At 43.6% G+C, this 23,993-nt stretch overlaps 1 protein-coding gene across 1 annotated transcript in view; it reads left to right on the top strand.

The window, feature by feature from the left end:
- Positions 1-305: 305 nt before the first annotated feature.
- LOC119437464 (serine/arginine repetitive matrix protein 2-like) overlaps positions 306-23,993 on the top strand; it is a 118,951-nt gene continuing 95,263 nt past the window's right edge. Inside the window, exons 1-5 of the mRNA XM_049660583.1 lie at positions 306-612; positions 2,259-2,455; positions 5,749-5,867; positions 6,004-6,080; positions 20,662-20,784. Coding sequence (XP_049516540.1) covers positions 571-612; positions 2,259-2,455; positions 5,749-5,867; positions 6,004-6,080; positions 20,662-20,784 — 558 coding nt within the window. The 5' untranslated portion in view covers positions 306-570. The remainder of the gene's footprint in view (positions 613-2,258; positions 2,456-5,748; positions 5,868-6,003; positions 6,081-20,661; positions 20,785-23,993) is intronic.

Below are 23,993 nucleotides of genomic sequence, written 5' to 3'. Positions count from 1 at the left end.
TGTTGCGGCATCCAAACATGGTTTATAGTGGTAGGCGTAGCTTAATTTTCCTCGAAGCTATTTGATCGTAAAAAAGACATTTGAGATGATTTTGCGGCAGATGTACCCACTTTAAAATTCTTCTGTATATTTCCTGGCTATGAAAAGGAAACCGAGACAAATTGTTGGTACGGGTGCATGTAACTGCTGTAGACGTGCCACGTCAATGCATTTGTGTGAGACATAATGAAGTCGGTGTTGATGGCTGAGGCATTGTGTCAATGTGCAAGTGGCTTTTGTGCAGAGAACATCAGGCAAAGCTGGCGTTGTTCGACCTTTATACTTAAAGAGCGCACGAAGACAGAAAAGCTGCAGCGCAGTAGCAGGCTAGTAGGCCTTTAATTTCTGGAAACCTTGTGAAGTTTCTTAACATATTTGGGCTCCGCTTAATAGATGCTTGGCTCATCTCTTGGAGTCATCAGCAGTGCCACTTGTGCGCTAGTCAGGAGCAGTTCACTGCTCTTCAAGAGGGTGCCGTTCTGAGTAGTGCTGAACCTTCTGCATTCGTGGTGCAGATCAGACAGGCTTGTGATGTTGGGGGGCCTAGATTTGGAGTTTCCACATGTCTCTGAGGTGGGATTTTTTTTTCTTTTGGCTCCTGTTTCTACGTAGAACACTCGGCCTCATTCGCTATTTTGTGACACTTTTTTTGTGGGTAAAAAACTGCTGTCGCAGCCAGGTGCTGACATGGATGGATAGTATTGTCCATTGTGCCAGGGTGGTGCGCAAAATGTGGGCTATGGAGCTCCCACTGTTGCTTGTACCACTGTAGGGGCATCAGCCTCAGTTTATTTCCAAATTGACAATATTTAGCATACTGGCTTGATGTGTTAACTACTTAGTGTTCTTTTGGAAAATTGCATTGTGGTATCCTGCTTACATTGCTATGTTTATCTTGTCATTATCTGTTTCTTTTTTTCGTTGTTTTTTCTAAAGTACAAAAGCTATGCTAAGCGTTAAGCCCTGCAGGACTGTTTCGTGGAATCAATACTTTTTTTGTCATATTCTTTTCTTCCTTCTGTGTTGTTGCATGGATGTAAAAGTTACGTTATTTGAATGTTATGGTACCATTTTTTTTAATTGAAAGTAGGCAGTGTGACTAAATAAGTCTTTCCTTTTCAGAGGCATCAATTCTGATAAATGGAAATGAACTCTGCTTGAGAAACGCTCCTATTAGGCACACATTTCAAAGTCTTGGTTGCGTTTCACCATGTTGCTGCATTCTCCCTTCAGAATATGAACTCTCTCTGACACTGACTTTGACCTGCAACTATATTTTTTCAAAGTAAAAATTGCTCTTAGTAGAAGCATCACTGCACTCACCTTGGTTTCAATAAAGCATAACACTGTTTTCTTTGCTTACATTTTGCTTTCAGTGCTCAGAAGAAGCTTGTTGAAACCTGACATGACTATTGAAGTTAACTCGTAGCAAGGGGTGACATGCAGACAGCATCAAATTTCAAAGTTCCAGTGCCTAAAAGATTAAATTGGATATCTACTGAAATTGTCTTAAAAGTTTACAAATTTGGGCTAGAATTTTATGAATGTTGCATTAAGTTTTACGTAATGTAAATTCTGTTTGTGAAAAGCTTTTGCTCATTAGGGAAGTCTTATGATGGTGAAATAACTCCGGAGTGATACTTGCTCCAAGCAAATTAATGCAGACAAGTTGCTGAAGCAGGTAAAATCAGCAACACCAAAGTTGCTTAAAAAGTCACTGATTCTGAAGCTAATTTATTGGTCGTAAATATTTGCCGTGCGTTGTTTGTTGCTGCTTATGTGCTGCGTGTAAAGGTAAAACCTATTTTATAAAGTGTCTATGTACCTCTGAAAAAGCGCATTCTGAGGACAAGCTTTGAAAAGTCTGTTACTCCCACACCTCCCTCGTGTCATGTCTGCAAGTTTTCGATTTTTAATGTTCATAGGTTTGCATTTATATTTCCTGCCCATTACGCAGCACTTCACAATTATTACAATGCAAAAGGCTCAGGCATTCGAAGATAGCTATTTTCATGTCGCACATAGAATATATTGAGTGTGTCACTGATACGAAAGGGACAGTGCTCTTTTTCTTGGCACAAATGCACAAATAGTGTTTTTGCATGCAACATCACTTAATTTTGAGGACAAGGAAAAACGTTGGATGTAGCTCTCTGAAAGGTGGTAATGGTGGAAGGTCAGGTTTTCAGACTGGGTCCCGGATTTATCTTCCTCTCCAGCAGCAGAATACCTGTGGCGACGACTCTGAGGCCAGGATGGAGCCTCAGCTGTTGAAGCAGCCGCTGCTCAACTATGGCCAGGAGTTGCTGACTGCCCTCAAGGAGGAGCAGGGCATCGAGAGTGTAGGCTTTGCCCTTCAGGGGATCAGTCGCGCTGATCTGCAGGCCATCAAACAACGTGATTCCAAGGATCCACTGTGAGCTTCCATCTCTGGCTATCACCGTGTCTGCTCTTGCTGTTTGCCGACTGTTTGGTGCATTCCTACCAGGGCTAGGAGAAACAATTTTGTAGTATCGAAAGTGGGCGAGTTGCAGTATTGAGTGGGCGTCTCATCCACATATACATACTGCTATCTAGGGGTCACAATATCGAACAAACTCACCTGGTCCGAGCACATCTCACAACTAACAGCTGATTGTTCAAGATCGCTCGGCTTAATAAAAAGGTTCCTATCAATGTCACCCACTTCTATTCGAAAACTTGCCTATGAAACATTCATCCGCACTAAACTCGAATATGCGTCACCAATTTGGAGCCCTCATCAGACTTGCTTGATTAACGCATTAGAATCTGTACAGAATCAGGCTGCGCGATTTATGGCTTCACAATATGATTGGCACACAAGTATCAGTAGGATTAAATCTTCTCTGAACCTCCAGTCCTCGTCAACTCGCCGCACAATTGCACAACTGTCTTTTTCACACTCTACTACTATTTTCCCCAGCTGCGTAATAGAGTTCTCCCTCTTCACCGCACTTCCCATCTTTTCAACAACTTTAGTGTACAACGGCTTCATGAAACTACCACCACATTTCATAAATCTTTCCTGCCCATCACAATAGAGCACTAGAAAGAACTGCCACAATCAATTGTTATTGAGCGCAATGGCTCAAAATTCAAGCAGTTACTAACAGCCCATTATCAAACCTAATCACCTTGCTAACACCTGTGCTACGTCTTACTACTATTGCTTTATTTATGTAATTTTTAATGTCCATACAGCTTTTCATATCATGACTGCTCTGTATTTGTTTTTGCCCCCCCCCCCTTATTTATTACCCCTAAATAGGCCTTTAAGAGTTATTAAATGATGATGATGAGTTGCATCTTTGTGTGGTGTGAATTAGTGCATAAAAAGTCATAGGCCTGCGCGGCACATGCAGCACAGTCACAGTGTAAGCTGTTTGAGCTGCACAAGAATAGCTCCAATTTTGGCACCACGCACAACAGGGTCTTCGATTTTGATGAGAACGATCTGAACTGTCCGCCCGGGGTCGACGGCGAGCTGCGGCTTGTAATGTTCTCTGCAAAGCAGTCTGCTGAGCTCGATGATGCCTGGTTGTAGCCGCGCACGTTGCTCTACGATTCGCTTCAGCAGTGGTTCGTACTTTGCGAGGTGATGCCATAACGTGTACCAGAAGGTACCCAGAATACGTGGCGCAAATTCACCATCGGGATCGCGATGATTGTGCACCTCGTCTGAATCGCATCTCGCCATCTGCACCTGCATGCGCAGCGTTTGCAGGTGCCTTAACTAGATAGTGCCACCATACTGGCGGAGGCTCAGGTCGTCTGCGCTTGCATGCATTCCTATAGGGCACGTTTAACCCTTTAAGGACGAGACATATAAATAGCCAGAAAAAATAATCATTTTCTATCTAGATGTGCAAAACACATCAATAGGCATAATTAACAAAAAGAAAAAAATATTTTGTACAAATTTTGTCAGTAATAGAGGAAAAACCCCAGGCGGGAAATTGGAACTGCCCCAAGGCACCTAAGTCTTTGTTTTCAATTTGTACAGACAGCTCTCATCATACGTGAACTATTGGTGTGCATTTCATTTGCTTTACATCACGTGTGACACCACTGCAGCTAGATTCCTTGCATCGGCTTTTCTCCTCTGACCTCGTTTTCAAAAGACAGTGAGTCGCGTGCCAAACTTCTTCCTCATCCAGTGTTCCTGCTCTAAACCAATATATGATGCTTGCTGCCCGTCATTCGGTGTTGGCCGAATGATATTTAGCCAGGAACTTCGTAATTAATGCTGAAACTGGGTGAGATTTTTTTTCTGATATGTTGCCTGCAGGCAACACTCGTAAATAAAGGTTTAAGGGCATTTTTCTGCAGTCTGATAGCAAGCGCATGGGTGGCTCAGTGGTAAAGTATCCGACGCTCGCGCAGCTGGCCTGGGTTCGATCCCGGTGGGGGCCGGGTGCTTTTTTTTGCATTTTTGACGATAGCGGCTACGCGGCAGCATCAGCGGCGGACAACATCGCGAACTGAAATGGCTATTGGAGTGAGCCCATAACAGCTTACGCTGTAAGTGAAACACTGGTTGAATGCGAGAAAGGGTGCATCGTTGCAACTAAAGTTTGTAATGTAGCAGACTTATACACAGGAAAAAGAAAACAGAAATGCACATGTGGAAACGTGTGAAAAGCGAAATCAGGGTGGGGGGGGGGCAGGAAGGAACAGAAGGTGTACTGATCGTGCCTGTTTCGCCTTCTCTCCTATACCTCTTTATAAATCTCAAGAAAGTGTGGCGCAGGGCTGGCTAGCCAGAGTACTTTGCCTTATTTCTATTGTCGAATATGTTTTTGTTCTTGCTTGTATGGCTGCAGTTTTTCACATGTGTATTGGTTCCTTTTTATGTTTCTGTATATAATTGTTTCCTCCAATGAACCTTAGTGGATTGTGCATATCTGTTTGTCCCCTTTGTCTTTTGTCTTGCATTTTCTATGGCGATTCATGTCATGCAAAAATTGAGCATTTGGCATAGCTTTGTACCCAGAGTGTACTTATTTTTCATGGGCAGAGTTTGATACTTCGAAATTCTTGTTTAATCACGGGAAACCATACAAATCCCACAGTAGCGTTTTTTGTTATGCTGGAGTGAAGTTTCAATTGTGGATAGTAACCATTTATGAAATGCTTACTGTAATAATTATTTATCTTGTACATAGCTTTTGTATGAATGTACTCTCCGCAGCCAAAAGTAAAGGTGAACGAGTTGTTCCAACTTTTCTTGATATTTCATGGTGCTTGGGCTTTGAGGGGTTAACTCAGTGCAGAATGCACGTACAGAAGGCCAAGTGCTTGAATTGCTGGGCTTACTTAAAGGTGGTACCAATATTCAGGCCTGCAGCACCTGAAAGAATATTTGCTGCTATGTCCGCAAAATACATGGATCAGTTGGCACTGGATTTGGCTCTGTAGGCGATATACATCATTGACTTGCAGCATGGAATGAACAAAGACAACTGCCCAAGGAACATGTTACTGTTTCTTGTGTAGTTAGTCTGTTCTGGTGCTATAAGTGAATAGTGCATCTTGAAACTTGTCCTACAGTACATTATGTATCAAAGGTATCTGATAACATGAACCTAGATACAGATATGCATAAGCAGCTGCATCTCGGAAGTACATGAAAATATAATCTATGTTGGGACAAGCTGTTATTGATTTATTTTGTTGTACTTGACTCAGGCTTCAGGATCCAGTGAAACGGTCAAAGTTCATCCGTTTTCTGGCACACAAGGCGGGCATGCTGTACAAGAACTGGGACTCTGCGCCCGTATGCTCCACAACAGATGGCGAAAATGAAGGTGATTGTCACTGCATATTTTTTCGAGCTTCTTCTTCCTCCTTTTTTATTTTGTTTTAACTTGTGTTCTGCATAGTTCTTTGTTTGGCTCAACTGATACAAGCACTGACCCGGTTCCATTCTCTTTTACTTTTCAGAGCTTTGTGCTGTCATGCCTCCTTTGGAGAGCTTCATGAGTGTGCCTGCCAGTGAACGGAAGAAACATTTTTTCAAGGTACTGATCAAGAGCAATGCTGGAATGTTTTGTATTCATACTGTCTACTGCAGTACCAGGTGGTAATGTGTTGTGTCTTCCTTTCAATGAGGACAGTCAAGTGAGCACGGATCTATGAAGTGGCATTCTTGGAAGATTTTTTACATTAGATGTGCAAGATTTTACAGCATACACAGAGTTGATCCACTCAGTAGGATTTATGCAACCTAGAAATACATAATGGAGCTCAATTTCTTCGTCAATGTATTTGCATATCAGCTGCACTTAAAGGCGCTAAAGGCACTGGCATGCCATGCATCGGGGCGGCTGTTTAGAATCGGCCATTGTGAGAGGCACTGGCCACTGTAGCACACCAGCACAAAATGAGAAGAGGAAATGGCAGAGCATTTGTGGCTCACACTCTAGGCATGTTGTTAGAGGAGGCATTGGACAAGCAATGGAAAGAAATGCAATGGGTGTAACATTAAGAAACAGAAAGATATGAGTCAAAGAGCAATTAAGTGTTGCTGATACTTTAGTTGAGATTAAAGGGATGGTGTGTTGTGGCTCGTCATGTAATCTGCAGAGCACGTAACTGCTGGACTAAAAGAGTAACAACTGGCACCAAAGGAAGGGAAAATGCAGTCATGGTGGGTTAGGTGCAGTGATAAGACTAGCTGAGGCAAAGCAGAGATATATGGCGATTGCTGGTGAGGGAGGCTTTTCTTGTGCAATAGGCATAAAATAAGCTACTATTTGTAGATTCTTAGTTGGTAAGTCCAGCAGAACCTCTTTCATGTCTTGGTTTATGAGCGGACAGTGAACACTTAAATGCTTTGTCTGGATTGCATATTTTCTCACAATATAAATTTTCCCATGCTTTCATGCCATAGGCTTTTTTTTCAATTTTGAAAGACATGCCAGTAAGATACTTCTTACGTATTCTCATGTAAGGAGCAAATTTATCTGCCCTTAATTTGGGTCCAAATTTTTTGGCCGCGCCTCATGCACAAATATGAAGTAACATTTTACATGCATTGAAAAACAGCCATGCTTGTTTTCATATGCAAAAGTCATGAGGAGTCTTATTTTAGCCTTGTTAGCTGCCTCATTTTTTTATCATTGGCTTGTAAACTGTGATGATGGAGCAGCTGAAGTTGAGAAAATTGCACTTTTCTAGGTGTGCTGTTGGTATAAAATCGTTTTTCGAGATGGGCAGTTCCACCGCAAATTGCAGGGCTTTCTGTTGACGCAGCACAGCTCTCTGGGCACTGTAGTAAAGATGTGAAATCAGAGCTTCAGATGGCTGGAGGGCAATTACTTTGTGAAAAATGTACGTGAACAAAAAAAATAAAAATCCTGCTTGTGATTCGTTACTGCCATCATGTAGTGAGCAGGGTGCTCTCCTGTTGGCTGCCACAGATTTCAATCGTGCATGAGCTGCACATTTATTTGTCCTGACAACATTTGGCAATTATAGTGCGCTTCAAGGTATGCATGACTGGCCTCCTTTTTTAAGTGCCCTTGCTGCTTCAGAATAGTGACTGGGAAATGATTTGTGCAAGATAAGGGAACCCGTTTGCATTTCTTTTTCTTTAATTATTTTGTTTCCGGCAGCGAAGCTACTTTGTATTGTAAGAGGATTCTCTGTGCTGAAGCTTATCAAAATGCACCTATTAAACCACCCGAAAAAACAGTCGCTGAGCTGCCTTGTCCTTAAAGAACGTGAAGGACCTGACGTTAAGAAATAGCTATTTGACCGTAGCAATAAAACCAGGTAAAGTTAGCAACAGGGGCCTAAACTAAGAACTGTGGTTACAGAATTAAATGTTGATCTGTAAATGGCTCAAAAATACAATATTGTTGAATATACTATTCAAAACGACCGTAAGTTGCATTGAAAGAAAAGGGAAAAAAAGGGGGAAGAAACATATTTTTAATGTGAAACCCTCCCCCCTTCATCTTGTTTTTCAAGATGTCCACCCCTCAAAAATTTCATGAGTACCCTGGCACCGCCAATCTGCCAATAAATCACTCCCTTGATGAAAGAGTCGCTGACAATATCTGGAGAAAAGAATCAAAATTGAGCCTTGGAATAAAAAGGGACATGAGTCTGCCAAATTGTTCTTTGAAAACTTGTACAGTATTATTGGATCAGATAAATCTTCTTATGAAGGTACGTGATAAATTTTTTCTTTATTCTGAAGAATTCATGGGTATAAGAAAGGAAAAGAAAGCAGTTAAGATTCACTGTATTGCTTGGATGATGGCCTCAGCAAGTCTATTTTCAACAGTTTGCTGCAAGAAAAGAGTTTCATTCAGCCTTAGTTAACTCAAGGCAGAGCGGAGGTGTACTTTTGGGGCCATATCTTGAGATCAGTCTTGTACTGTGCATTTGCATGCAAACTTGACTGTTCTACTGTATACTTTAGCTGCAAATTTGACCTCCCTATTACCTTGAACTTGCCCTAACAGCATTCGGTAGAACGAAAAAACAAATTCAGAGTTGAAACCAAGCTGCAAACCACTTACTGTGTAATGAAAGTTGCCGATATTAGTTAAGATTAGCAATTGGGCAGATTATGTAATGTGTAGATTGGGTAACGTCGATGAGAATAATAACTGAATGTTTATCAAGGGAAGGGCATTGCAGTCAAGGACGGTAGAGGACTAGTTGGTGCGATGTGACTAGGAAATTGGCAGGCATGGGGCAGAATTGGCTAATGCCAGATAGAAAAAAAATGCGGCAAATTCAATGCACCTATTGAAATACTCATACAGCAAATCTTTGTTGAAATGCATAAAGAGTGCTGAAACCTGTGCAAGTTGTTGCGATGTCAGTGCAAGGTCACACCGTAGCCCCTCACCCAAACCACATCATCCACGTTGCAAGCACAGCTCCTTCCCATCTGCTTTAGAGCTAGTTGGCGTTGGCATGATAGTACAGTGGAATCTCGATAGGATCGTCGTGCGAACCGGAAAAATCATCCAAAAATCGTACTATCCAAAGCGAGCTCCGAAATGTGTGAAAACAGGCTTACTTGGTGTCAAATTCGCTAGCAAAGCTTCCTGTGGCATTGAGTGGTACTGCCCCGCATAGCATACACGTTACACAGAGCAGCATCACTCAGCATCACACGAACTGCAGCCAACACACTTTTATTCAGCAACTTTAAAATAGCTATTCAGTTTTCGCTGAATTTTTTTTTTAACGTCCGTAAACAAGTTCTTTTGGAAGTTAAAAAAAAAGAAGCTACCGTTTCCTCACTCAAATGAGCATTTGTGAGGAAGCCCCGAAGAGTGTCTAACGCTGCAAGTGCATCGCCAGCAGTTGGGCACCGGTCGCCACAGCTGTCGCCTCAGACGCTGACGCGAGCAGACGATACTATGAAACAGGCTGTTCGGCTGACACCAAATGTGAGTACGAAAATAGCAGTCGGGAGGGTCCGCATGACACCAGTTTCCTGCGTGTACGTCAGTGAAGGGGCAGCTCTAGGTGGTCTCCTTTGCTCGCAGCTTATTTTCCGCCGCGCCGCGCCGCACTTTAAGTTGATCCAGGACCGATCCCTCCTGCGGCACAAAAAACCTGCTTTGCGGCAGCTTTTGTGGCGTGGGCATTTTGCGACAGCCAACGCACGTTTTTCTGCTAGTGTGGCTGGCCCTTATCACATTCGTGGATCGTCAGAATGTAATTTAATCTAGAACACTTAAATACAAAGTTATGAGCTTCAGAAATATCAATTTGCGGTCGTATTATCCAATTTCAGGTGAAAACGCGATCATATCAACCGTATGAAAATACATTCTCCTGTGTGCTAGTGTTCGGGAAAAAAAATTATCCTGAAAAACGTGTTACACAGAATCGCATCAACAAGATTCCACTGTATTAGTGCGATTGTGGCCTAATTGTTAGAGCGTCACGATGGTAGCAGTTTAATGTCAAGTTGTAATTTTAAGTTTTCATGACATCCTCCAACTCATGTTCATTATACAATTGAAACTCTTTATGTAAAAAAAATTCCATCCGGCATCAAAATACTTTCGTTATTAGCATATATTCATTACTCGCTTATATCGGTAAGAACCATTTTAGATGTGCTTTATTATGTCTGATAATTTGTTATATCCATGATCATATTGAGGTTCAACTGTACTTTATATGCATTCACACTTTTTTTTCAAACTCAATTCAACATAAAGATGGCATTTAAAGAGCAACGGGGCCTTTTTCAGAGTGGAACAGCAGAACATTGATGTCCTTCATTGCGTGGTGGGGCACATAAGTACCCTTGTGTGCTTGCTATCTTGAGTCCCCAGTGTTTTGCAGTCTTCCTTTGAAGTACAAAATACCATGAACTGTTTACAGCTGATAATGTCTTCGGGGAATAATTGTCATCAATCTTTTGTGCACTTTATTTAGCGCTCTGTGCGCAATACTTTCCTGTCACGAACGTTATGTCGCACTGATATGTGCATGCTGTTTGTTACCTCGAAATATTAGGCACACAGCCTTAAAGGAAAGGTGCGTAAGGTGATCTTTGTTTGGGGACAAGTGCCATATTTTTATTTGTGTATATGTCATTTTATAAGTTATTCAAGAGGTGTGAAAGCATAACCACATGAGAATTGCATTGATAAATGTAATTAACTTCCTACAGCTTGGGCTGCGCATGTCAGCTTCTCTCCTATCCCACTTGGCTATTATTTTACCCGATTATCACCGATTCTTGCATAGGAATGCATGAACTTAAAAAAGAAAGGCATGGTGATTTCTATGGCATTTTCTACATAGCCACTGCAGGGTTGTAAATGTGAGATGCTAAGATTTTGTTGGAAACAAAATAAAATTAAGGTATCATAAAAATTGGTTTTGGGCTTCTTTAATTGTTGCTGTCATTATCTGAATGGCCTAAAGCCTTGGCCATTAGGAAGGCTGAAATATTAGGAAAGCCAGTGCTTTTTGCATGAGGAATCTTTTCCCTGCATTGGTGTGTTAAAAAACAATATGCAGAATGCATGTGCATTGCTTTCCAGAACGATGACAAAATGGGAAAGTGAGGTTTAGGTTACATCGGGCCGACTTTTGTAATTCTTTGACATGTGACTGGACTTGGACGTATTTCAGACTCGTGCACAATGCTTAATTACACAAAAGGAGGTGTTGATATTAAAGCTAGAAATGTCTCGTGTCCGGAAAAAATAAGGAATGCTTATGAAACATTTAAAAATTTCTCACACAGTCGAGCATTGGTGAATTCTGTGAAGCATTCCAACTGTTGGGAAACTAACACATTTGTGTTAGTTTCCCAACAGTTGGAATGTTCAGTGCTAACACTGAACGTTCCCAACATTGTTCAGTGCTAACACATTTGAATAGCCATATTGTGAATCCTAATTTAGTAACATATGCCATATAACATTTTTTTCTTATCTTTGTTTTATTGAACACCATGCATTTTTTTTCTGTGATGCTAAATAGTTTTGTTCTACAGTTTCGATTTAACATACTCCAGATGCATCGTGTGTGCATGCACCTAGAGCTTTTGTGACATGCAAAACAAAAGCGAAACATTGCCTGGCATTAAAGTCATCATTTGCATGCATACTTTCAAGTTCAAAGGTTGCTACCGAGCTGTGAAAATTGCCAGCTGTCAGGCAGATGGGACAGACATATTCACCTTCTGTTGTGCATGTACAAAGACCACAGTGCATGCAAGCCATTCATGCTTGTAGTCATGCGGATATGCTCCCAAAAGCACCAATGGCCATTCAGAACTGGAAAATGCTAACCATAAGCGAGCTTTCGTGCACCTAGATGACAGGCAACACGTCTCGGGTGTCTTAGTGCTGCATCATTATAGCAAACAATGATAGATATTGCAGGGTGTTGATCAATTGAATTGGATGCTGAGCAGAGGATATGGCATAGGTGTAAATACTTAGAGGGACATTTGCACCTGCTGTTGACTAAGGAGGCTACAGGTATATATTCGGAAAATTAATGAGATGTCCCACTGTTGCATTCATGTAAACGCTTGTGTTATAGAGCATCAATACATTTGTTGCATTGACGCACCTCCTGATTTGGTGAGCATGGCTTGACAGGATGGCATGTAGATGACCTGGTGCAGATCAACACATCTTGAAGGTCTTCCGTCCCTCCAATTAGCTAAGAAATCCTGCAGCTTCCACATCACTGTAAGGAACTACTGAAATAGAGCATAGGGAGTGTGCGGTGCCTACGGGGGTACGGGGGTAGCACTGCTTGGGGGCAGTGCTACCAGTGGACACATACATTTTTGTGCGTTAGCCCGCTGCAGCCCATGTTCGATGTCGTACACTGCCAATAAGAAAAGCAGGATTTTGGCACGAATGCAATGAAGAGTTCTGGGCCTCAAATGTCGACAAAGGGGGTAAACCTGCGGTCATGCGGCCAGGTTTTCAATATGCAAGAAGGATGCGAGAGGCAGCAGCACAGTATCCTGAAGGAAAAGTGCTTGCTGCACATTGTCGACAAGAAAGTGTGCGCTGACGCGATACCGGTTTCTAGAGCACCCTCTTCAGTCGATACGTCAGGTGAACAATGAAGAATGTTGGATTGTTTGTGCTGTCTGGATTCGCGGTCCCATAAAAGAAACAGATTTATATGCATGCATGCACCATTGAACTAGCGCACAGCTGTTGTGCCTTACACAGTTCTGCCAATTCTATGATCGTCTATGCTCGCCTCATTACCTTGTGGGCACGTGTCAGAAGGTTCACTGAATTGTTTGCATTTCATTTGGCTCAAACACTTTCAGGACTGCTTTTATTCTTTTTTTTTCTTGAAAAGCATTGGAGAAATTTTTGAAACAAGATAGAAAAAGTGAGCGTCAGAAACACAAATGGCATGCGCATAGGTATAGCAAGGCTAAGGTCAAACAAGGAATTGGTTATGGTGAGTACCAGGAGAAGCACAGTCGGCAACAATTTATTGAATAGGGGACAAATTGAACTCAATGGAATAAAATTAAGGCAAGTTGTGATCATCTACCGTCAAAAGTGTGTGAAGCAGTCGCTACGATGTTAGCATGTTAACAGAGAGCCACTTCCCACAGTGCACACTGTTGTGTATCCACCGCTTAAGCTCATCACAGAAATGCCTCTTCATTGAGAAATGCAAAATTTTCATCCCTGGTGGACAGCAAAAATAGTTTCAGTGACCAAATGTGCAACTATGCAGTTTTTGCGTGATATTACGAAGGTATGACGTAAACCCACACAGTGTTGCAGTCAGCTGCAACAACATTCATGACTATGCCAACAACATTCATGACTATTTTTTTCATTCGCCCCTTGTGGCAGTGCCATTGTTGTACCACACGCTGTAAGGTAAAATTTTTCCTTGTCACCAATGCCCCATTTCTCCTTTGGTGGCAGTATCCTGTTTCCTGCAGGTGTGCAGTTCCCCTGCTCCCCTGCAAGATCAGGTTCAAGCTGTACATGGAAGGTCTTGTTTGCATTGGCTGCAGCTTTGCCAGTGCCAAAAATGAACACTGCACATTACTTCTGTGTTGATAACTGTCATTACAGTGATGGAAACACAAATGGGCTGACACTGCCGTGGAAAATCTACTTCTTCTCAAAGAAATGGTACAAAAAAAGCAGACAAACCAGACGACGCTTAAACTACTATTGTTTTCCCGAGCCATGGCCACGCAGGAACGTGAGAACAGTGCTTGCGTTCCAGCGTGGCCGTGCCAGAGCATGTGTAGGTGGCTAGTGAGGATAACACTTCAAATGCGTTGGAACGCTCCGCGCTCTTACTTGTGACCATTGAGTTTAACAGCGTGAGCTAGTGGTTCATTTCGAGAGCCACGTGGACCTAATGCATGCGTTGATCACTGTTTGCACGACGGCGCAATCGGAACAAAAAAGTTATAATGCGTGGGTGGGCTTACAGTAGCACAACGGCATCGCCCGGCGATGCTTTTGTTTTATATTAGTAGCAAGATATCTGTGACTGCTGCTTACATGTGTAAACAAAAAATTTAAGCTTTCCATTAAGTATGAATCTTATTTTCTGCAAATTAACATTATCATTTTCAGCTTGTGTTATGATTAAATTATTATTAAAAATGTTTGAAATTACTAAAATAGTTTATGCTGTAAACTTAAGTGTTTTGGAATAGGTACACATAAAGACTACCACTGTTAATGGCATTAAGTTTATGAGAGAGCTTTATGACCAAGAGATGCCTCAAGTCTAATAGGCTGTGTGTCATGTGATGCAACAAAATGCACCAGAAACCATAAAAATAGAGGCAAAAAGTGATTTTCACATATATAAGCCCTGCTTATTCCCTCGTCAACTTCTCTGCAATGCCTGATTTTCTGTGAACCCTTGCCATCTTGTATAACTTTTCTCTTGGTTGTTGTCATGAGGGATAGCAGGTGTTAACAGGCTTCTCGACAAGAAAGTTGTCTACGATAGTGCACTTACGTTTGGCCTCTTCGAATTAAAAAAAAAGCAGATCCAACGAGTTGGATACAAATTATACTGAGCCTTTTGTTAAGCGGAGTTGCTGACTACGAGTGAGCATGTCGGTTGCCGTGTACGCATCATGGTTTCAGAGGCAGCATGCGTATACGTACATTATGCAATTCGAATCCATTTTATTCGCAAGAAGTGTTTACTTCCTCATTGCTGTTCAGCCGTGATGATGATGATGCAATGCAGCTGAACCTTTTTGCAATGGGCAGGCATGCCAACTGCACGCCTGAGCCGCGACAAGAATCAAAAAGATAAAAATAAATAAATAAACATGAAAGCAAGCGTACACAGCCCACAGGAGAGGGGGAGAGGGAAATGAAGGGCCACAGTGGTGTACGCATCTATCAACACTTGAGCGTTGCTGGTGGTGCTGCAAGGAAACCAGTGGTGCATGTGCTCCGCTGTGATAGGCTGGCCTATTCGGCAAGGGAACAGCCACGCTACAGATCCCACGGTCACGAAACCCGGTGAGGTTCACAAAGAAAGGATTCACTTTAAAAAAAAAAAGCAAGGAGAGGTGCACTTCTGCTGTGTGCCAGATGTCTACACACTGGCAGAGCTTTTGTAGGAGTGTATATTTGCTGCATTGCGTAACGAATGGTGCAGCATATAGCAGATAGCTTTGTAGTGAACAGAATAGATAGCAGTTTATCAAAATTGGTGCCCAGGGAAAGCTTCTGCTGTGTGCCAGATGTCTACACACTGGCAGAGCTTTTGTAGGAGTGTATATTTGCTGCATTGCGTAACGAATGGTGCAGCATATAGCAGATAGCTTTGTAGTGAACAGAATAGATAGCAGTTTATCAAAATTGGTGCCCAGGGAAAGGAAAACCGAGTCGAAGGCAGCTGAGAATTTGGTGGTGAGAAATTCTTGGGTATGGCACTTATTGGCCGATTATATTGGTGGGATGTTACAGGGAAGCCTGGTGCAGGTGGGACGTCATAAACAGTAGCTGAACATTAGTGTTAGATGAGACATTATGCAGTTCCAGCTTTGTAACCCATTGCTTGTATCGTTTTTGTTTGCACTTTAACTTACCTTGACTGCTATTTCTCAAAAGCAAATGGGTCATTGGATCGAAGTGCAGTTTGGTTCGTGGGCACTTTTGACAGAAGTGTAGAACACTGTTAGGAGTTGACTCAAGTGACTGAAAGGATGTTTTTGACAAATTTAAGTGTACCCTTTCAGCCTATTATAATTGAACGCCCGTTGTGTGGTGTCTTAGTGACTATACTGTTCTGCTTAGCATAGGCTTGTAAAATTGATTCCTGGCCTTAGTGGCCTCATTTCAGTTGGAATAGGAAGAAATATTGTCTACTTTAAAGAAACACTAAAAGAGAAAAATAACTTCAACTGTATTAGTAAATTACCTGTCTACAAATAAAAAAAAAGCCATTCTTACCTAAAGCTCCTCCTTACACTTTTCTGCCAACCGGGTTAAGTACCGCCAACCTACCCTCCTCCTCTGCATTTCTCCCTCACTCATCCTCTCATCTTTTGTCATCAAAGGAAGTTGCTTAGTCCCAGCCTACGATTTCGAGCGGATCGGACGTCACTGCCATCTGCTACTGCTGCGTAGAGGTGCGATCATTCAACAAGTGAAAATTCGAGAACCGAAAATCCTGGAAGTGGAACTACCGGAAACGGAAACCTCGGGGGCGGAATTACGGAATTGGAACTAGTGTGAGCGACAAAGTGGGGAACACCAGCGCACATCAGAAGTTTACGCTATATTATCAAAAGCGGCGGGGGCACGTGGTTGGAGGGGTATGAGAAGAGACTCGGTAAGCTTAAAAAAAACTAACATGGTGCCTCCTCGAAGTTCTGGTACCAGCTCGCTGTGACGTCAAGGATTTTGGCAGTGACTGCATTGAATTCTAATAGAGCCAATGACTGATTTCAGCAAGGTTCAAGAAGTTTTACTTAGCCACAATGGCAAAAAAAGAACTTTAGATCAGAGTCGTCACAGACGTACGCTGGGGCTACGGCATGAAATTTAAAAAAAACTTTTCAGTTCTTATAATCATCACCAACTAATTTCCACACAATTTATAAAAATAGTGTTGTATCAGTTTAAACTGATTTAGTTTTTCTCTTTAGTGTCTCTTTAAATTTGTTTGCCAGATGTTCACGAGGCAAGCAGATCGTTGGACTTTTGGGGGTACACTGAACTTGGTACAGCAGCAAAGAAGTGAAGGTTGAGAATGTAGTTTCAGCTATGTTGACATTGCCAGAAATGAAAGTACCAACATGGTTCAACAAGTACTTGTCTCAAGATGATAAGACTAGATATTTTGACTGACAGGAAAATTTGTGCCATTTTCTCCATTCGTGGTGCACAGCACAGACAATGGCGGAATTTAACTGCACGAACTCCCTTACAGCAGAGGGACAAAAAGATTTAATGTGGTGCTGTTGCTTCTTATTGATTGGTGGTTGTCCTGCCTGACAGCTAACAGCACTTGTGCTATAGTAAACTTCTGGCACTGCAAATGAAAAAGCTGCAATCAACTGAAATATGGATACGTAGATGCTAGAGCTGTAGCAATTCCTAGCAGCCTTTGTGTATTAGTTTTATATGTTAGTGATGTGGTACTTGCATCTGCTAATTTCAAGTTTATAGTTGTGAAATGTTGCATGTATAGAGTTCATAAGCTTGGCGTGTTGCTTCAGCAATCTTTCTTATGTCAGTGATTCCACTCCTGTGCCAACTGCGCCAAAATGCGCCAATTGGGATTTACTGCGCCATCCTGATACAATCGACGAAAATTGCGCCTAACTGCGCCAAACAGTCTCGGATTTGACGACGTCTATTGCCAATTGCACCACCGGGGAATTAAAACGTTCAACATGACGATAGGGCGAGCCTTAGTTGCAACTTAGCTGCAAACAGGAGACGAGAAAGCTCTAGCGCGTACGTCCCAATTAAGGTCACTGGAACCTGGAAAGTACCGCAGCCCTTTTCTCTAATTAGCCGCCGCGCCGCCGATTGGTCAATTGCCGTCAGGTGATCACTTTCCACTATAGATGGCGGATCTAAGCCACGCCGGAGGAGATAAGCAGAAAGATCGCTCGCGCACGCCGCGCGTACGAGTCATCAACGAGGTCAGATTTTGCATAATTTAGTGTATATGTAACTTTCGTAGACAAAACAAAACGAAAGGAAATGCCCGGGTGCTGCACGTTCGGGTGCAGCAACCGCCGGGAGTCTGGGAAAGCGCTTTTCGCGATACCAGTTAAGCGGAAAGAGCGACAGCAAGCGCCGTGCTATCTCTGGCTGCACCGGATAAAGAGCGACAAGTTCACTCCCACTTGGTGAACTTGTTGATATCGCAAAGCTGAGAAGCTCCTTGCGGTATTTCATCGAACTCCGTAAATGCCATAATATGATGGGAAAACTTCTTCGCGCATTTGCTTTGAAGACTGCGGTTTGCCTTGAGTAAACAAAGCGAGGAGATGCTCAGAAATATGCAGAACCGAGCAAAATGTGGCTCGAAGAGCGACGGAATACGGGCGGCTGTGTCTAAAATAACAAAGTGTAGTGAGAAAACCACTGCAATAAAGATCGATTGACCTGTCAATGTTGAAAATTAAAATATAGATTTTCTCGTGTGTTGTTTAAAACAACACGAACATGACCTGGTTAATTCTGTTTTAGCATGCCTTTTCTTGTAGTGCAGTCATGGACCGTTTATTTTCGTAGAAATAGATCTGTATGAAACATTTCGTGCACGGTTAAATCAGTAGCCACGTTCCACGTATCCACGCGTATAAACGATTTTGTGGTAGTGCTTGATACCTAGTCATCCGAAAAAAAAAATCTTGTGTGACACACGACACTGATTCCTCAGGACCCAAATAAAGTTCTTCATACCATACACGAGCATCGGGATCGCTTTGCATTTAGAACGGGTGGCGCACAGTTGAATGAGTGCAGTAGCCGACCGATTTTCCGGACTTCGCGGGGACTGAAAAATTGAGCAGTCCGAAAAACCGAGAACAGTCCGAAAAACTCGCCCCCCCCCCCAAGAGAAAAAAATTATGAGGTTTAGAGCGGCTTAAGAAAAATGTCGCACTTTCGCCCAAAAGGCGGAGCATCGATTGCGATAGCCAATTAATAGACAGCGATACGAAGTAAGGATGTTAGTTTTATCGGCCGTATAAAGTTGTAAATATGCGCTTACTAACTAAATAAGCACGGTGTCACGCGCGCACAGGTTACATGAACACATCTCGCTTGATGACCGCGGACATATTGACCTTCGCGCTGTCTATTCTCTCGCTTCAACACGAACGTCGAAAAAAAGAAAAAAAAAACGGCGCATACGAAGCTAGTGGCACTCGGCGCACGCCCTTTGTACCCATCGCAGATCGTGGGCGCACACTTCGGCCACATAGCAGATCGCTTTCAAGATACGGTGCCTGCGCGGCAGCTCCGTCGGCAGCCGCAAGAGCATAATGCAACTCCCCACCGTCTCCGCCGCCTTCTCCCCGCGCCTCCGGCCGCCTTCCTCTCTCGCGTGCGTGGGAATAAATTGCGGTTGCTGGCTGACCCTCGCAAGCTTTCACCCGCACACAGCATACTGACTGAAAAAAAGGGGGAAAAAAAAGAAAAGCAAGTGCAGCTTTTTAGAACGTTTTGTCGGCCAAGCAAGAGCGGGCATGGCCTCGGAGACGAGGGGATAGCGTGCGTATACTGATCTTGAAGGCTATACAGGGGGGCACTGGAAGCCAAGTCAGCGGAAAATCCAACATGGCGGCCTCCAAGATTGGGTAGCGTGGCTCGGAGCGAGCGATTTAGTCCGGAAAATCGAACATTGGCTCATAGATTTGTCCGAAAAATCGCTCGCGAAAATGCATTAGCTCTATGGGAATCCTGCCGGTACATCTATGAAGTCCGGAATATCCAATAAGTCCGAATTTTTGGAGTCCGAAAAATCCGTCGGCTACTGTACTTGTAATTTACATCGTATGTAGCTAAACGAAATGCGGTTTTGTTTGTGGATTTCACAGGGCGCACTGCTGCCATCGTGCTGTTCTTCACTGTAGCAAGCCTAGAAAACCCGAGGAAGAGCTGCTTGTCTTTTCCACGCAGTGTTGCCTGCGCTCGCTCCGGCGGTTGCGGTACTTTCAAAGTTCCAGGTTCCAGTGACTTTAGCAGTGCCACGCACGGCGCCGACGCGGCGTCTGCCTTGCAAGGCGGCTCGATGGCAAAGTGCGGTTTCTGCCGAGGCTCGCGGCTTCAAGGTTAATTGGCGATTCATCGGCGGACGTTATCAACTCCGGAAACGCAGCTAGTAGTTAAAGCTTGTTTGAAGCGCAACATGACGTGGTTATAATAACTGCGTGCCGCCAATGTGTCCATCATTTCTGATTCTGGATATTACCGATGACATCTGGGAAAACTAGCAATATACGAAATGATATCAATTTGTGTCTGTGTGTGTGTCGCATGCACATAAGTGCATTTTTTTCTCCACGAGATTTGCAATAGATGGAAATGTTTACGAAGCTTCTCGTGAGAACATAAGAATTATTCAGGCAATTGAATGTAAATTGCAACTGGCTTTTTCGAAATACTTCAGGATGTGAAAAATCAGCTGCTCCAAGCTGCTCCAAAATGCCAAATTGCCTGCTCCAAAGTGCTCCAAAATGAAATTTCTGATGCTCAAAAAATTGCTCCAAATCATAAGTCCGCAGTAGCATCACTGTTATGTAGGCTTTCGGCATAAAATTTATTGATTGGCCAACAATACCCGATTTTTATTAATTTGTTGTATTAGTTTGTGTGAAAGTAATATTCATTTGTTGAATTTTTGTTTCAGTGCACTTGAAATTCTTATATTATTGAATGTGAAGTTGAGAACATTATATGAAAACCTTGGCATGATATTTATTTGTATGGAATACTAACATGGAATGGACCTCATGCTACTTACTATAAGTGATAAAAATGCAACATACTTGTACATCTGAGCCATTTGCTTAAGTCAAGGGCGTAAGTGTTCCAGAAGAGCAGTCCCTGCATCCCCATGAAATTTTGTGGCCTGGTGACTGCTTGTTTGCAGTGCCTGAACAAGGGCGACATAGTGATTGGCCAAGTGAGCAACAAGCAGAAGACTGGCCTCTTTGTCACCCTGGTCTGCATGGACGGGGGTCTGCGCCGTGAGATTCACGACCTTGCCATTAAGGTGAGTTTGATTAAGTTGGAACTCTTTCGAGGTCCTCTTGCTTACTCTGGGGTACTGTCCACGTGAAGGTGCATTTTCTTTCTCTAGAAACAGCTTGAATGAAACTGACCACACATGCAAAAGACACTTGCTAGTTGATTGTACATCTTAAAACGGGACAGCACTAAAGACTCACTCCTGTATTCTAGAATGTTCAACTCAACACTCTTTCCTAACCCATCTTGGCTGAAGTGGTCACTGCTTTTCAATTCGTTCCACTGCGTTTCATTCTTGAGTGAAAACTTCTTTAACCAGCTACTCTCAGCATCTGCCTAAATGCACTGGTGTGAAGGTAAGCAACACCTCCTCCTCATTGAGGTTGCTTTGGAGCGTTACTGCAGCGTGGGATGTTCCTTGTGGAAGTGTGATGCTATGCTCTACTCGGCAAACTTAAGAGCTTTGAGCTGAATTCTATGTAGGAATACAAGGCCAAGTTGTTGAAAAGCCACACAAAGAGACAAAGTGCTGTGTTTACTCGCAGCTGCTTTATTCGTCTGATGGTTGAATGCATGATGCACAGATGAAAGTTGTGAGACGAATGAAACAAAACTGGCACACTACAGTCAACTGACAGATATTCACTGCAAGCGATATAGCTACCACTCAGAATTTGATGTGTGCTGTAGTGTAAAAATAACGGTAACCCATTGACTTCATAAATCATTAAAGCCTACCCAATAACAAAACCGGAAGGTCACCATGTTTATGTTTACCACTCCATGGCTTTGCTGAGAAACAAATCACGCCCATCAATACTAAACTCTTGACCATGTGCAGTTCACGTGCTCATTTATATAGCCCTACATTGACTGCAGTGTGCCCATTTTATTCCACATGCATTTGGAAGTTCTCTTTGTGTCATATTGTCACTGTAATAACAGGACAAGCAACAGCCAGGAACACAGCAGAACAGCTCTGATCGAGCAGCACGTTTTCGTCGTTGTCTTCATCTCTCCTCACAGAATCCTCCACAGTGCGCAAAATAAAGCGCCAGCAAACGGGAACCAAACACACGTAAATGCAGTGAATTGACGTGTCATTATTCCCCCCCTTCAAAAGCATCGGCTCGATGCTTTCGAACTAGGGACGGTAGGCGATCAGCGTGCGTAATATGGCTTCATCCTAGCCACGTGGACGATGTCGGGTTGTGTACGGCGGGAGTATCGCGTGGTGCTCTCTGGAACAACCTTGTAGTTGACGTCATTGAGGTTTTGAAGAACCCAGTAAGGCCCGAAATAATGATGGCGAAGTTTCTCCAACCTCCCGCGTTGACGGGACTCCAGATTTATACTTTGCCTCTGGGGTGGTAGGTAACTTCTCTGTGGCAGAGGTTGTACCTGTGAGCATCGTAGTGTTGCTGAGAGCAGAATGTGCAGGCAAGGTAGCTGACGAGCTTCCTCGGCACACTGGGCAAATTGGGCAGCATTCACTGTGGTAGATTCGAAGGTGTCGGGCAGAAGATTGCATCTAACATTGTGGTAACCTCGTGGCCGTGAAGCAAACGGAAAGGAGTAAATCCTGTGGTTTCTTGAACGGCGGTATTATAGGTGAAGGTTACGAAAGGAAGAACGCTGTCCCAGTTCTTGTGATCCACGTCAACATACATTGAAAGCATGTTAGTGATGGTCTTGTTGAGCCGTTCGGTTAGGCTGTTCGTCTGTGGATGATAAGCAGTCACCTGACGATGAACAGTGCCGCTGAGGGTCATCACTTCTTCCAGGAGTTGGGCTGTGAAAGCAGTCCCTCTGTCGGTATCACCACTGCTGGTGCGCCATGGCGGAGGATGATAGCATGAATGAAGTTGGCAACGTCGTTAGCAGTAGCTCGTTGAAGTGGTCTTGTTTCACAGTAACGAGTGAGATAATCTGTCGCAACTATTATTCATCGGTTGCCTGCCAAAGATTTAGGAAATGGTCCAAGCAAGTCTATTCCGACTTGTTGAAAGGGTGCCCGAAGTGGTTCGACAGGTTGTAACAAGCCAGCTGGTTTTATTGGTGGTGTCTTGCGCCGGCTAGCAGTCTCGGCAAGTCTTCACGTAGTGCTTGACGATACGAGGCAGTTTGGGCCAGTAGTACTTGTGGCGGATACGTGCGAGTGTGCGCGTGAAACCCAAATGGCCAGAAGACGGTTCATCGTGACAAGCATGCAGGATCTCTTCTCGCATCACAGATGGCACCACCAGAAGATCGGTTTGAGAGCTGGAGTCCAAGCTTTGCTTGTACAAGACGTTGTTGCGGAGAAAAAAACGAAATTATGCAGCGGAATGCCCATGGTGACTGTGTAAGTTGGCCCTCAAGGTAGTCGATGAGCGGGCGAAGCTCCAGGTCATCACAGTGTTGCTGAGCCAAGTCAGACGCTGTGACGGCACAGAGAAAACTGTCTTCATCAGTTCAGGTGGAGTCGTTTCTACAGGAGTGCGAGACAGACAATCTGCATCTGTGTGCTTGCGTCCCGACTTGTAGACAACTGTAACGTCGAACTCTTGAAGGCAAAGACTCCATCGAGCAAGGCGGCCTGAGGGGTCTTGGAGACCGGCAAGCCAACACAACGAATGGTGGTCACTGACTTCTTTGAAAGGTCTCCCGTACAAATATGGTTGGAACTTGGATATCGCCCACATGACAGCGAGACATTCTTTTTCTGTAGTCGAGTAGTTCCATTCGGCCGATGACAAGGTACGACTAGCGTAGGCGATCACTATTTCATTACCTTCTTGCCACTGCACAAGGACAGCGCTGAGACCGACATTGCTTGCGTCCGTGTATACTTCAGTGTCGGCATCTTCATCGGAGTGACCTAGGATTGGAGGAGTCTGAAGTCGTTGTAGGTCACAAAAAGCAAGATGTTGCTCGGGGTTCCAAACGAAAGCGACATTGTCTCTTGTGAGAAAGTGCAATGGCTCAGCTGTTTTCGAAAAGTTGGGTACAAAGCAACGATAATACGCACAAAGTCCTAAAAAATGGCGAACCTTGCGCTTGTTTGTAGGCGTTGGGAAGGCAGCAGCAGCTCGCGTTTTTTCAGGATCTGGGCGAATTCCATCGCCGCTGATGACATGACCAAGGAATTTCAGCTCCTCGTAACTGAAGTGGCATTTTTCAGGCTTGAGTGACAGGCCTGCACTTCGGAGCGCATCAAGCACTGCACGAAGACACTGAAGATGCTACTCAAGT

This window comes from Dermacentor silvarum, chromosome 1 (assembly GCF_013339745.2).
Source record: "Dermacentor silvarum isolate Dsil-2018 chromosome 1, BIME_Dsil_1.4, whole genome shotgun sequence".
In the NCBI taxonomy this organism is placed as follows: Eukaryota; Metazoa; Arthropoda; class Arachnida; order Ixodida; family Ixodidae; genus Dermacentor; species Dermacentor silvarum.
Note: the sequence above shows the minus strand (reverse complement) of the source record. Positions and strands in the feature narration are given on the sequence as shown.